This window comes from Rana temporaria, chromosome 9 (genome assembly GCF_905171775.1).
Source record: "Rana temporaria chromosome 9, aRanTem1.1, whole genome shotgun sequence".
Lineage (NCBI taxonomy): Eukaryota > Metazoa > Chordata > Amphibia > Anura > Ranidae > Rana > Rana temporaria.
This window is the reverse complement of record NC_053497.1, coordinates 86,358,014-86,373,490: the sequence shown is the minus strand read 5'-3', so window position 1 is coordinate 86,373,490 and position 15,477 is coordinate 86,358,014. Positions and strand designations below refer to the sequence as shown.

The window sequence follows — 15,477 nt, the reverse complement described above, 5'->3', positions numbered from 1 at the left end:
GCAAATTTAAGAAGTTCTCAAATAAACTCCTTCTGAACAGAAATCAGTTCAGAGTCTGTCCAAAAAAAGTGACACTGCAGCTACAACCAGATCATGGGTAAATATAACGTTACCAACCACCATCCTTCCAGAAAAGGGCTGTCCTTAACCACTTAAGTCCCGAACCATTTGGCTGGCCAAAGACCAGGCCACTTTTTGCGATTCGGCATTGCGTCGCTTTAACTGACAATTACGCGGTCGTGCGATGTGGCTCCCAAACAAAATTGACGTCCTTATTCCCCACAAATAGAGCTTTCTTTTGTGGTATTCGATCACCTCTGTGGTTTTGCGCATGCTCTTCTGTCAATGTAAAATGATTGTGTGGCGGTCCTTAAGCGGTAAATAAGATTGATAACTGCTCTGGTATCCTTAATATAGGAGGACATTTTCTTAACTAGTGGCTGAAGGTAGGTATCAATATATTTGCCCACCTGGGACATCACAGAATCAATAATAGGATGTCCAAGGGGGCAAATTGGTTTCTTATGAACCTTAGGTAAATAATACATAACTAGTAACCTCAGAATGGCAGGTACAAGAAAAAAGGACACAATACATCTCTGTACATAAGTTTAATGTTGGTCAATGTTGGTCAATAACATTTATATTTAACAGTTGCCAGTGAGATAGAAGATCTGTCAGTGGTTCACATCTAGTCAATATTTTCCAAACCCTAAAAGAAAAAAAGACAAAGACAAGCATTAACACCGGATGCCGATCGTCTTTAGTTCCCTCAATTTGTTTTTCACAGTTTAACCACCGGGCCTAATTTTCAGACTCTGTGTTTACAAGTTAAAATCTTTTTTTTTGCTAGAAGATTACTTTGAACCCCCATTACATAAAAACAAACGTGTAAGATACCCTAGAGAATAAAATGGTGGTCGTTGTAATACTTTATTTCACACCGTATTTGCGCAGCGGTCTCACAAGCGCATTTTTTTTTGAAAAAAAAACACAACACAACAACACCATACAGTAAAGTTAGCTTATTTTTTTAAATTTATTGTGAAAGATATTACTAGGAGGTCGACCAATATGAGTTTTTCTCTGGCCTGGATGCCGATATTTAGAAAATCAGGCGGCCGAATTATGATGCCGATTTTTGCGGCCAATATTTTAGGCCGATCTTTCCCCCCCTTCATCTCATAAACTCAACCACTCCACTCCCCCCTGCTTGCTCCTGTCACTCTACCACACACTTGATGTCCTCAGCACAGTACACCGATTGGACAGTGCTTCCAGTTTTAGTAAATCAACCCTATTTTTATATGAAGCGATAAAGTGTTTGCTGTGGCATTTGAACACAGAAAGGCCCCTTTCACATAGGCGCCTCCATTAGGCGGAATCCACTTACTCCGCGGGGGAACACTCCACTGAATGACAGGTGAATGACAGGTGAATGACAGGTCCGTGTCTGCTCCACTATGCAGAGCGGACACAAATACAGTAGTCCTGCTCACCTCTGAGGGGAGATCGGATGGAAACAGGTCACCTGGAAATTAGGATCATCATCCGTTTGGTGGACAGGATTAGAGCAGATGATTAGGATTAGAGTAAATGAGTGACGCAGCCATGTTTTTTTTTTTTTTATTGCCATCAGGGAGGAAGACGATCCTCGCTAGCCATCAGATCCGGGAGCTTCTTGTGCCCCTACAAGCAGCTTGCTATGGGGGCACCCAAGAAGAGCTGCAGCTCTGTGTGCCCATTTAGACGCGGAGCTGCTGTTTGGCCCTGTCCCCTCTTTCCTGAGTGGCTGACTTTGATTGACAGCCACTGCTGTTGTGACTCATGGACATTGCTGGACAGAGATGGGGCTCAGGTAAGTATTAGAGGGGGCTGGAAAGGCTGCTGCACATAGAATGTATTAAGATAAAAAAAAATAATAATGCCTTTACAAATCCTTCGAGTATTTTTTTTTTTTCCCCCACGCCTTGAATTTTATTTTAACTTAAAATATACAGAGTTTAAAGTTTTAGGTTGTGCTGCATGCAGCAAGGATTACCCACCTTTGATTTGAACCAGCGTTGCTCCCCAGAAACTCGCCTGTCCCTCTCCATAAGGTACCATTGGTATGGATACCGAGCAACTCTCCTGTCCTGCACAAGAAAACAAACCAATATACATATATTAATGTAATCCGCTGAATAAAGAAACCCCAAAATATCATACTTGGAAAAAAACACAAATAATGCTTTATATTGTTATGCTTTTACTGGTCAAAAAAAAAAAAAAACGTAACTGCGTTTGTTTAAAGGGGATATTTGCAAATGAAAGGGAAGTCGATTGATTCCCGACTGTGCTGATGGGGGAACCCCTCCCGCAATGCCTTTGTATTCCCCCGTCCTGACCGGGAGAACACACAGCGATTGTTACTGGCGGCTATGGGCACTGGCAATAATCGCATGAAAAAAACCCAACATGCTGCTTGTACCCACATTGATCGATCAACATGGATACAATCAGCCTGCCCATATTCCTTATAGACCCCAGATCTCTCCATAAAGAGTACCGGTCACTGCCTATTGTGGTCATAAGGGATGTTTACATTGCTTGTGAAAGCAATAAAAGTGATGACCTTTTTTTTTTTTTCCACACTTTGTTCTTAAAAAAAAACCAAAAAAAAACCACACACACCAGTCTCCTGTGCTCGCACACAAGTGTGAACGCATACACGAGTTCACAGCCTTTGCTAAATACTTTGGCACCACTTACAGCCTAAAGTCGTTTGGAGTATTATGCTACAAGCTTAGCACACCTATTTTTGGCCAGTTTCTCCCATTCTTCTTTGCAGGACCTCTCAAATTCCCATCAAGTCCGATGGAGAGCGTCAGTGCACAGCCATTTTCAGATATCTCCAAAGATGTTCAATCGGGTTCAAGTCTGTGCCACTCAAGGACATACACAGAGTTGTCCTATAGCCACTCCTTTGTTATCTTGGATGTGTGCTTAGAGTCATTCTCCCATTGGAAGATGAACCTTCTTCCCAGTCTGAGGTCGAGAGCACTCTGGAGCAGGTTTTCATCAAAGGATGTCTCTGTACATTGCTGCATTCATTTTTTCCCCTTGATCCTGACTAGTCTCCCAGTTCCTACCGCTGAAAAGCATCCCCACAGCCACCACCATGCTTCACTGTAAGGATGGTGTTGGCCAGTAGGGATGAGCCGAAAACACCCCCCTGTTGGGTTCGCACCAGAACTTGTGAACACACCAAATGTTTGTGTGAAGTTTAGAACCCTATTAAAGTCTATGGGACTCGGGGGCGTGGCCAAGAGCGGCATGTGAGCGGACGTGTCTCACAGAGCTCCCGGATAGAACACTGCAGTGATCCTTCTCCCGGCCGTTACACTGCTCGTTTTCGGCACCGGACACCACCCAGCTGAGCCACAGCACCCGCCGCACGTATCGATCTGTCCATCGGCCCGACATACGGCATGATGACCCGCAAACAGCAGAAAGGAGATGAGCTCCCGGACCTGCAAAATGGCGCCGCGGCGGCCTGGAAGACACGTGCAGACAAGAAGGATGCTGGTAAGATCCCCCCCAAGACACCTAAAGCCCTAGCAAAGGAGGCCCCAAAAGATATGGTGTATTATGCACAGAAAATGAACAACATGGCAGACCGCCCCTCGGACGAGGAGTTGGATGCCACGCCAGACATTTTTCAAGCACTGTCACAGGGGGCCCAGGCCTCGCAGCAGGCCCCAACCAGGAATACACTGGAGGTGAATACAGGGGAGATAGAGGAGGAGGAGGGCGCAGAACAGCCCACGCTGGCACAGATCCTGAAAGCTGTGAATAAATGCACAGCCTCGGTGCAGACTCTGCAACAGCACTTTGGGGGATTAAAGGAGGAGGTTGGACTGATCCGCCATGATTTTCAGAAAATCAGAGAGCGCACCACAGCGGTGGAGAGTCGGGTCAGCGAGGTGGAAGATAGAATGGCCCCCCTCATTAGGGAATTGCAGGTCACGGCCAGGATGGCGACGGCTAACGAGAACCGCAATGAGGACATTGAGAACCGTCTGAGGAGGAGCAACGTCCGCATAGTAGGCCTCCCTGAAAAGACGGAGGGCCGGGACCCCACTGCTTTTGTTGAGGCATGGCTGCAGGAAGTTTTTGGCAAAGACGCCTTTACGTCCTTCTACTCAGTAGAGAGGGCGCATAGAGTGCCTCCTAGGCCTCTCCCTCCTGGCAACCCGCCACGTACCATGCTGGCCAAACTCCTTAACTATAAGGACAAGGAAATCATCCTGCGGATGGCCAGAGAACGGCGTAACATTCAATTTAATGGAGTGAGGGTGTCTTTCTACCCCGACTTCTCTGCGGATGTGCAGAGGCGCAGGGCTAAATTTGGAGAAGTGAAAAGAAGATTACAACGCCTGCGTGCTAACTATGCGATGCTGTATCCGGCCAAGCTTCGAATCATCGCGGGCGGCAGAGCCCAGTTCTTTGAGTCGGCAGCCGAGGCCTCATCGTGGCTGGATATGAATGAACACCTGATCCGCCAAGCCGGGGATCCGGCGGCGGATGCGGACTGAGGCACCCTGATTTGATGGACGGCGGAGCTGGCTGGTAAGCTGGTTCATATTTTCTGTTTTTGGCTGGTTACTTGCCAAAGGCTGGCGCTTGTTACTCAGCCTTTTCCTCTATATGATCTCTGGTCCGGGAGAACAATATATGCATGGTTCTTTTTATGCTATTCAGGAACTGAGCGAACTGTTTATTCAATATTATTGTCCCTAGACTTACCTGGTTCTATATGCGACCTGGAACACAGGTGGAGCGCCCGCAGAGGCGCAAGGTCGGCACCACTGACTGCCCGTTGCGTCAGTGGTATGATCAGGGCACAAGTTTTGCCCAGCAACTGATTGTTGCACAGTTTAAGTTTGTTTTTGTTTTTTTATCGGTGCTACTGACTTCTCTCCATTACCATTCTTTGAATGCTGCTACCTATCTCGCACACACAGAAGGACTGCTGCTCCACTCCCCCACTCACTGTTTTGGGAACGAACTAGGCGGAAGGACTTGGCCTGCCACTCTGGGATGGGGTGTGGTGATATTTCTTAAACTGAGAACCCGGGTATTGCCATTATTTTTTCTTTTTTCATTTTTACTGTTACTCCTTTTTTGTAATCGCTCTGCCTATCTATTTTTGAACACCAGGTATAGTGCCTACTACTCTACTGTAATGCAATGCAATGTGATGCCACTGGACAGGCTTGGTGGTGGGGGCGGCTGTCCGGGAGGGAGGAGGTACAATATGTTATGTGATGCCAGTCCAATTGCACAATGTTGTCGGGAATTGATGTAATTTCATGGAATGTCAGGGGACTGGGTGATCCGCTTAAGCGAACCATGGTGTCTACCTCCCTCAGGAAGCACTTTCCGGCTATATGTGTGTTGCAGGAGACTCATCTGACTCCTGATACCATATCATGGCTGGGATTTGCTTGGGCAGGCTGGACTTATCACTCCACCCACACCTCCTACTCAAGGGGTGTGAGTGTGCTGATACATAGATCCCTGGATTTTCAGTGCATAAACTCTAAGGTAGACCAGGAGGGGAGGTATGTGTTTTTGCTCTGCAGGGTATACCAACTAACGCTCATACTGGCTGCGGTATACGTCCCTCCTCCGTTTAGTCCCCAGGTATTGCGGGACCTCTTGTCCTTTCAGCTGTCCAACCCAGGGACCCCCTTAGTGGCAGTAGGGGATTTTAACGGGATCCTGGACCCACTTTTGGATAGACACCCTGTCCTGGTGGGACCCTCTGGGGGGACAAGACCGGCTCTGGCCAAATTCATGGAGGAGGTGGGCTGGGTGGACCCCTGGAGACGGAAAAACCCACTAGAAAAACAATTCTCCTGCTTCTCCAAGACACATATGTCTCTGTCCAGGATAGATTTATGTCTGTGTTCGGCCCCGGCAATTCAGTATATTGAGGAGGTACAGTACCTTCCCCGGTGCGTCTCGGATCATTCTCCTGTCCGACTTTCATTGAGGGTTAGACCTCTTGCAACACTTCCCAGAGCACCGTGGAAGCTTAATGCCTTCTGGCTCAACCTTTTCCCCTCTCATGAAAAAATTGAGAGGGAAATAGTGGCATACTGGCAGAGACACGTGGAGCATCCTGGAACGGACACTGCTTGGGATGCTTTTAAAGCCTTTCTGAGAGGTATTTTTATTTCTGAGGTAAATGCGATTAAACATACCACTAATGCGCAAAGGGAACAAGTAGCACAGATGGTGAAGCGGTTGGAGGCAGAGTACATAGCTAATTCGGGGGAAGGCTCTCGGGAGGCATGGATAGCTGCTCAGGACGCACTGACCAGGTTGGACGCATCTAAGGCTGACAGGAAACGCTTTTTCTCAAAGATGGCGTTTTATGAGGAAGGGGAGCAGACAGGCAAACTATTAGCTAAAATAGTACAATCACAACAGACGTCCCCGTCCATAGGTGCGCTTAGGACAGAGGGAGGTAGCATGGTAAATACTCCTGATTCAGTGATGAGGGAACTGGTTAGATTTTATGCTGATCTGTACGAATCAAAGCAAACACATACTGGAGAGGAGACTCGGGATTATCTGCAGGGGATAGTGCTACCGTGTTTGACGGAGTCCCAGGCGGAGTCCCTTGAGACTCCCATTACTATTGAGGAGATGATAGAGGCCACTAACTCTTTTCCCAACACCAAGGCCCCAGGAGATGATGGCATACCGATTGAGGTGTACAAGCAGTATGGGGGTGTTGTGCTCCCGAAACTGCTTCACACCCTGAACGCGGCCAGGGAGGGAGGACGGCTCCCGGATTCCATGAGGCAGGCCAGTATAGTTTTGCTACTCAAGCCTGGAAAGGATCCATTGGATCCTGGATCCTATAGACCAATTTCGCTTCTCCAAAACGATATAAAAATATTAGCTAAGGTACTGGCGATAAGACTAAACAAAGTGATCTCGACGATTATACACACGGATCAGTCGGGTTTTATACCAGAGAGGTCCACGGCTATCAACCTCAGGAGGTTATTTGTTAATATGCAATCTACGGCGGACAATGTGGGGGATAGAGCAATGCTGTCGTTGGATGCCCACAAAGCCTTCGACAGCATTGAGTGGCAGTACCTGTGGGCGACGTTGTCCAGATTTGGATTTGGGCCGGTATTTCAGTCTTGGGTGAGGCTTCTGTATGACTCCCCCCTGGCGGTAATTAGGGAAGAAGGCAGAGTGTCCTCTCCCTTCCCGCTACATAGGGGGACTCGACAGGGGTGCCCCCTGTCACCCTTGCTGTTCGCGGTTGCCATAGAACCGCTGGCGGCTCTGGTACGCTCCAACCCCCAAATTATGGGATTTAAGTACGGACTGACGCACGAGAAAATAATGCTTTACGCGGATGACACCATGCTATTGCTAGGAGATACGGCGGGCTCTCTTCGGGAGGCGATGGCGGTAGTTCAGACATTCGGCTCATTTTCGGGTTTATTGATCAATTGGACTAAGTCCGCAATTATGCTACTAGACTCGTCGAACCCGCAGGATAGCACGTTGCAGAACATCCCAGTGGCAACTAGATTTAAATATTTGGGTGTATGGGTTACCCCCCAGCCGCTCGAGTACATTACGTTAAACCTAGTCCCCTTAGTAGACAGGATTAGAGATAAAGTTAAAATATGGTCGAAATTTAAAATGTCCCTGGTGGGCAGAGTGAACCTCACAAAAATGGTGTTTATGCCCCAACTATTGTATATCCTACATAACACCCCCATGGTTGTTCCCCTAAAGATTTTCAGAATCATTAACTCCCTGTCCCGGGCATTCCTCTGGCTTAATAAACCCCCCAGAATTAAATTGGAACAATTGCAAAAACCTAAGGAGGCGGGAGGGCTAGCTCTCCCTAATCCATGGGTGTACTACTTGGCAGCTCAATTACAACACATAGCTCGAGCTATGAGTAAGGGACAGGGGGACCCGGTGGCAGATATAGTTACCCACATGACCGGCGTGGACACTCTAGTGTCTAGTCTGGAGTCGTTACAATGCGCTAAGTCAAATAAACTCTTCCCTACATACGCCCTAATGCAGAAAATTTGGAATAAGGCACGACAACTACAGGATATAGAGGGTTTCACAGGACACAGCCCAATTTGGAACAACCGCTATTATGAGGAATTGATGTCTCTGACATGTAGTGAACACTGGAGGAGATATGGAATTACACACTTGGTGCATATTTTTTCTGGGGGTTCACTGCTCTCATTTGCGGAGCTCCGGGAGAGGTATGGTCTTCCCCAGACGATGCACTTCCAGTACTTACAGTTGAAGCATGCCATTAGGGCCCAGGCGGGAAGTAACCCCTGGATATTGTCCCCTGCCCCGATCTTTCACTTCATGGTTGGGATAACTAGCTTTAAGGGCTTTATTTCAGATTCATATGCAATGTTACTAGCAGCACTTCTGCCGGGTCTCCCTGAAAAGGTGGTGACCTCGTGGGAGAGAGACGTGGGTGTTTTTGAGGAGGAACAGTGGGAGGAGGCATTGCTAGCCATACAGGGAGCCTCGCTCAATGTAGCACAACGGCTGTCCCAACTGTTCATCGTCTTACGAGTTCATTTCACTCCGGCCAGACTGTATAGGATGGGGCTGGTAGAGAATGATAACTGTCCTAGATGTGCAAGGGACCATGGTGACCTTATTCATTTGTTGTGGCGATGTCCCAAGCTGCACATGTATTGGGCGGGGGTTCTCAAAACTCTTAACGAGGTGTTCGGGATTCAGATGCCGCAGACCCCCAAAGTATGTGTCTTGGGTATAATAGAGGACCTCCCACTGGAAGATAACCCAAAAAAAGCTGTTGGTAGAGCCCTGTTCCAGGCCCGTAAACTTATCCTTAGACACTGGAAGGACGCAGAGCCACCAAGGCTGGGGGAGTGGATAGCCCAGATGGGACTCACTCTCCGAGCTGAGAAATATATCTACCAGCGCAGGAAACGGGGGGGTAGGTTTGAGTTGCTGTGGGCCCCATGGTTAAATTCCCCGGGATTGGCCCCTCTTGAGCTGGTACTGGACAGGCTGCTCATGTAAAAGGCCGAGGGTGAAAAACTCGAGACTGGATCATTGGTGTACTATGGAAGGAGGAGGGGGAAAGGGACAGGGGAGTGGACCCAGTAATACACTGGAGGGGGATACGGAGTGTAAGAGCATGTCAGTACTCTTAAAGAGTGTATTAATGTATAATGCAAGGATTAGATGGGAGGAGAACGTAGCATTTCAGAAGTTCTTTCTTTTGTTGATTTATTTTTGATGTTTTATATTATTTCATTACCCTGAACGGTATAACATGGATGTATATAACCAAAAAAAAAAAAAAAAAAGCTATGTAACAGACAAGATGTATGTACCCATGTATTTTTGTCATATTTGTCAATAAACATCCTTTTTGAGAAAAAAAAAAAAAAGTCTATGGGACTCGAACATTTAAAATCTAAAGTGCTATTTTTAAAGGCCAATATGCAATTTATTGTCCTAAAAAGTGTTTGGGGACCTGGGTCCTGTCCCAGGGGACATGTATCAATGCAAAAAAAAGTTTTAAAAACTGACGTTTTTCGGGAGCAGTGAATTTAATAATGCTAAAAGTGAAATATGACTTTCGTACCTAGGGGGGGTGTGAAGTTAGCATGTGAAATAGCGCATGTTTCCCGTACATAGAACTGTCCCTGCACAAAGTGTAATTTCTGAAAGGAAAAAAAGTCTTTTAAAACCGGCTTTGCGGCTCTAATGAATTGTCGGCTCTGACAATTCAGAGCGAATTCATTCATATAAAAAAAAATTATATATATATATATATATATATATATATATATATATATATATCGCGCGTGGGGGTACCCCCAAATTCCATTACCAGGCCCTTCAGGTCTGGAATGGATATTAAGAGGAACCCTGCCGTCAATTTAAAAAAATTTAAATGACGTGGGGTTCCCCCCCAATATCCATTCCAGACCCTTCAGGCTACATTGTACCCCTACCATTTCACGAAGCAAGTGTAAATAGTTAAAAATAAAAACACACACACACACACACACACACACACACACACACACACACACACACACACAAAGAAAAAAAGTCCTTTATTAATAAAAAAAAGAAAAAGAAAATCCAGCGGTGGTAATCCACTCGTTCCCGTCACGTAACCCTGCACCCTCTGACGCAACCTTTGCTACGGCACTGGGTAAGCCCAGTCTTCCCCAGTGACGTAGCAGAGGGTGCAGGGTCACGTGACGGGTGGCCCCGCCTCCCCTATATAAGAAATGTCACAGCTTCAGCTGCTCATTCGCTGGGCTGTGACCAGCGGTGAGAAGAGGTCGGCGATGCTGCGCTATGGATAGATGGATCTTCTCATCGCTGGACCGGAGATCACCCGCATCCGTCGCTGGATACAGACAACGTTAGAGCAGGAAGCTCGGATAAGGGGTCTGGTGTGAATGTTTGGGGGAACTCCACGCCATTTTTTTTTTATTTGGGGTGGAGTTCCCCTTAAAATCCACACCAGACCTGAAGGGTCTGGAATGGATATTTGGGGGGAACCACACATCATTTTTTTTTTAATTGACAGCAGGGTTCCCCTTAATATCCTTTCCAGACCTGAAGGGCCTGGTAATGGAATTTGGGGGTACCCCCACGCTATATATATATATATATATATATATATATATATTTTTTTTTTATGAATGAATTCGCTCTGAATTGCCAGAGCCGACAATTCATTATAGCCGCAAAGCCGGTTTTAAAAGACTTTTCTCCCCTTTCAGAAATGACACTTTGTGCAGGGACAGTTCTATGTACGGGAAACATGCGCTATTTCACATGCTAACTTTACACCCCCCCTAGGTACGAAATGTAACCACTTCCATACAGGGCACTTACGCACCTTCCCGCCCAAGCCAATTTTCAGCTTTCAGCACTGTCGCACTTTGAATGGCAATTGCGCGGTCATGCTACACTGTACCCAAACAAAATTGGCGTCCTTTTTTCCCCACAAATAGAGCTTTCTTTTGGTGGTATTTGATCACCTCTGCGATTTTTTTTTGCGCAACAACTAAAAAAAAAAAAGACTGAAAATTTTGAAAAAAAATTACGTTTTTATTTTTTTCTGTTAATTTTTTTGTAAATAAGTAAGTTTTCTCTTTCAATTATGGGCACTGATATGGCGGCACTGATGAGATGGCACTGATGGACATCAATGAGGTAGTACTGACGGCACAGATGAGGTGGCACTGATTGGCGGCGCTGGTATGCGGCACTGAGCATGGATGGGCACCGTGGGGTGGCTCTGATGGACACTGTGGGGCGGCACAGATTTACCCATGTGTGCCAGTGCCCATTTGTGGGCACTGATTGGCATCTTTTTTTAATGCTTTTTTTTCCTTGCCCTTCCCTGGTCCAGGGTGGGCTTCCCTGGTGGTCCAGTGTGGCGATCCGAGGGGGGGCTGCGCTGATAAACAATCAGCGTGAACCCCCCCGTCAGGAGGGCGCCGATCGGCTCTCCTCTACTCGCGTCTGTCAACGGTTCTTCCTGTTTACATCGTGATCAGCCGTGGTTGGACAAGGCTGATCACGTGGTAAAGAGTCTCCGTGAGAGACTCTTTACCGAGATCGGTGTTGCGGGATGTCAGACTGACACCCTGCAACAACGATCGCCGCGATGCGTGCCCCAGAGGGGCGTGCAGCGGCTCAGAATTCTGAGGACGTCATGTGACGTCCAGTCAGGATTCTACAACCACTTTGCCGCCGTCAATCTGTCATTGGCGGGCGGCAAGTGGTTAAAGTAATATTTCACTTTTATTGTTTCACTTTTAGCATTATTAAATTCACTGCTCCCGAAAAAACGGCCGTTTTTAAAACTTTTTTTTGCATTGATACATGTCCCCTGGGACAGGACCCGGGTCCCCAAACACTTTTTAGGACAATAACTTGCATATTAGCCTTTAAAAATAGCACTTTATATTTCTCCCATAGACTTTAACAGGGTGTTCCGCGGCTTTTAGAATTTGCCGCGAACACCCCTAATTGTCGCCGAACAGGCAATGTTCGAGTCGAACATGAGTTCGACTCGAAAGCTCATCCCTATTGGCCAGGTGATGAGTGGTGCCTGGATTCCTCCAGACATGACGCTTGTCATTAAAGACAAAGAGTGCAATCTTTGTTTCATCAGACCAAAGAATTTTGTTCTTCAGGTGTCTTTTGGCAAACTCCAGGCAGTCGGTCATGTGCCTTTTACCGAGGACAGGGTTCTGTCTGGCCACTCTACCATACAGCGCATTAAAATATTGATAACAAAGTCCATGTGTAATAAGGATGCCACTGAAATTGGTATAAAGTCCAAACACATCCAGGAATGACACTTCATGCATCAAATAATGTGGAGAAGACACAACTTTATCCCTCAGATGACACGGCAACCAGACACCGAGAATGGTTAACAGACTCCCTCCACCACAGATAATACAGCCTCTCACCTCATTGATTCGACCTGCAGCAGGTCACCAAACTAATAAAACCACTCCTGGGTTAATGGAATCACAATCAGCGAACCTTTGTATATCTCCACAGCATATGTTAAAAACACAAAACAGAACAAATCTAGTGCTCTCTGAAAACATCCAGCTTTAATTGAGCCATAAAATAGTTTAAAATGACTCACAAACAGAGCACTCACGATCGAGTGCAGATACACAAGCAAAAAAAGGGGTTGTTTCCAACCAGAAAGATGGCCGCGGGTGACGTCAGACGTAGGGAAGGAGTCTACGTCTGACGGTATAGATATTTTTCTGCGCTGAATACTTATTTGTATTTCACTCTACCATACAGGCCCGATTGGTAGAGTTCCGCAGAGATGGTTATTCTCCTCCGCTCTAGGAAGAGTCCTGGTGGTAAACTTCTGCACTCTTCCCCAGATCTGTGCCTCGATACAATCCTCTCTCAGAGGTCTACAAGCAATTCCTTGGACTTCATCACTTGGTTTGTGCTCTGACATGCACTGTTAACTGTGGGACCTTATATAGACAGGCGTGTGCCTTTCCAAATTATGTCCAATCACCTGAATTTACCACAGGTGAACTCCAATCAAGTTGTAGAAACATCTCAAGGATGATCAGTGGAAACAGGATGCATCTGAGCTCAGTTTTGAGCGTCATGGCAAAGGCAGTGATATGTAAATGGAATTTTTTTTTTTTTTTTTTTTATACATTTGCAAAGATTTTAAAACTTCTTTTTACATTGTCATTATGAAGTATTGTTTGTAGAATTTTGAGGAAAATCATGAATTTAATGCATTTTGGAATAAGGCTGCAACATAACAAAATGTGGAAAAAGTGCAGTGTAACATGTTTTATATTTTACGGTACATAAAAACACTGGTTAGGCACACAGTTGAGTTAACCCTTTGATCACCCCTGATGTTTAAGCCAGTGTCATTACTACAGTGACAGTGTATATTTTTAGCACTGATCACTGCATTAGTGTCACTGGTTGCAATAAAGTGTCAAAAATGTCAGTTAGTCTCTGAATGTCTAATGCAATGTCCCCTTATAAGTCACTGATCGCTGCTATTACTAGTAAAAAATGTAAATATATGATAGATATAGAGATGGTTTTCTTCCTATAGTATGCTGGGCCAGTACTGCCCCCAGTATCATTCTTTATCAGAGGGTCTTTCTCCCTGGGAATGGTGTTCTTCCTATAGTATGCTGGGCCAGTACTGCCCTCAGTATTGTTCTTTATCAGAGGATCTTTCTCCCTAGGAATGGTGTTCTTCCTATAGTATGCTGGGCCAGTACTGCCCCCAGTATCGTTCTTCATCAGAGGATCTTTCTCCCTAGGAATGGCGTTCTTCCTATAGTATGCTGGGCCAGTACTGCCCTTTATCAGAGGATCTTTCTCCCTAGGAATGGTGTTCTTCCTATAGTATGCTGGGCCAGTACTGCCCTTTATCAGAGGATCTTTCTCCCTAGGAAGGGTGTTCTTCCTATAGTATGCTGGGCCAGTACTGCCCTTTATTAGTGGATCTTTCTCCCTAGGAATGGTGTTCTTCCTATAGTATGCTGGGCCAGTACTGCCCCCAGTATCGTTCTTTATCAGAGGATCTTTCTCCCTGGGAATAGTGTTCTTCCTATAGTGTGCTGGGCCAGTACTGCCCTCAGTATCGTTCTTTATCAGAGGATCTTTCTCCCTAGGAATGGTGTTCTTCCTATAGTATGCTGGGCCAGTACTGCCCCCAGTATCGTTCTTTATCAGAGGATCTTTCTCCCTGGGAATAGTGTTCTTCCTATAGTGTGCTGGGCCAGTACTGCCCTCAGTATCGTTCTTTATCAGAGGATCTTTCTCCCTAGGAATGGTGTTCTTCCTATAGTATGCTGGGCCAGTACTGCCCCCAGTACTGCCCTTTATCAGAGGATCTTTCTCCCTAGGAATGGTGTTCTTCCTATAGTATGCTGGGCCAGTACTGCCCCCAGTATCGTTCTTTATCAGAGGATCTTTCTCCCTGGGAATGGTGTTCTTCCTATAGTATGCTGGGCCAGTACTGCCCTTTATCAGAGGATCTTTCTCCCTAGGAAGGGTGTTCTTCCTATAGTATGCTGTGCCAGTACTGCCCCCAGTATCATTCTTTATCAGAGGGTCTTTCTCCCTAGGAAGGGTGTTCTTCCTATAGTATGCTGGGCCAGTACTGCCCCCAGTATCATTCTTTATCAGAGGGTCTTTCTCCCTAGGAATGGTGTTCTTCCTATAGTATGCTGGGCCAGTACTGCCCTCAGTATTGTTCTTTATCAGAGGATCTTTCTCCCTAGGAATGGCGTTCTTCCTATAGTATGCTGGGCCAGTACTGCCCCCAGTATTGTTCTTTATCAGAGGATCTTTCTCCCTAGGAATGGTGTTCTTCCCATAGTATGCTGGGCCAGTACTGGAAATTACCGAAGAACACACACATACAGTTCAGCAGAACCTTCAGCTATGTGGGTCCAGTGTGGGCAATCATATGGTATTATAGAGAGGTCCCCTACCCGCCCTAATCTCCCCTATGGAGGGCCTGCAGTGTCCGTGTCCCCAGCTCACCTTGCCGAATGCATATCGATGAACTAATACGGTAGACAGTCCAGGGATCATCATGCAGGCGGTCATGATGGCATAGCCTGGCAGGATCTCATACCACATGATGGCACACTACACCGGAGTCTCCAAGATCCTGTCTGTACAGCAGTCCGCCTTTAGTTCAGGGTCACTTTCCTAGACCAGCATGCACAGCGCAGCTAAGCAATGTCAGGCAAGGCGGCCATTTTTTAAGTGGGCAAACCCGCAGATATCCGTTTAAAAGCGGAAAGGGACTGTGCTGCAGCATGGCCGACGTATCTACGTATTTTCCCATATCAATCATGGCGGATTATT

The 15,477-nt window shown here is 46.4% G+C and overlaps 1 protein-coding gene across 1 annotated transcript; it reads right to left on the bottom strand.

The window, feature by feature from the left end:
• Positions 1-596: 596 nt before the first annotated feature.
• Positions 597-15,382, bottom strand: NDUFA1 (NADH:ubiquinone oxidoreductase subunit A1). The gene is made up of 3 exons (XM_040323855.1): positions 15,148-15,382; positions 2,046-2,135; positions 597-712 (listed from the first exon to the last, which is right to left on the bottom strand). Exons 1-3 carry the CDS (start codon positions 15,244-15,246, stop codon positions 692-694), a joined length of 210 nt encoding a protein of 69 aa, XP_040179789.1. The 5' UTR covers positions 15,247-15,382; the 3' UTR covers positions 597-691.
• Positions 15,383-15,477: the final 95 nt, after the last annotated feature.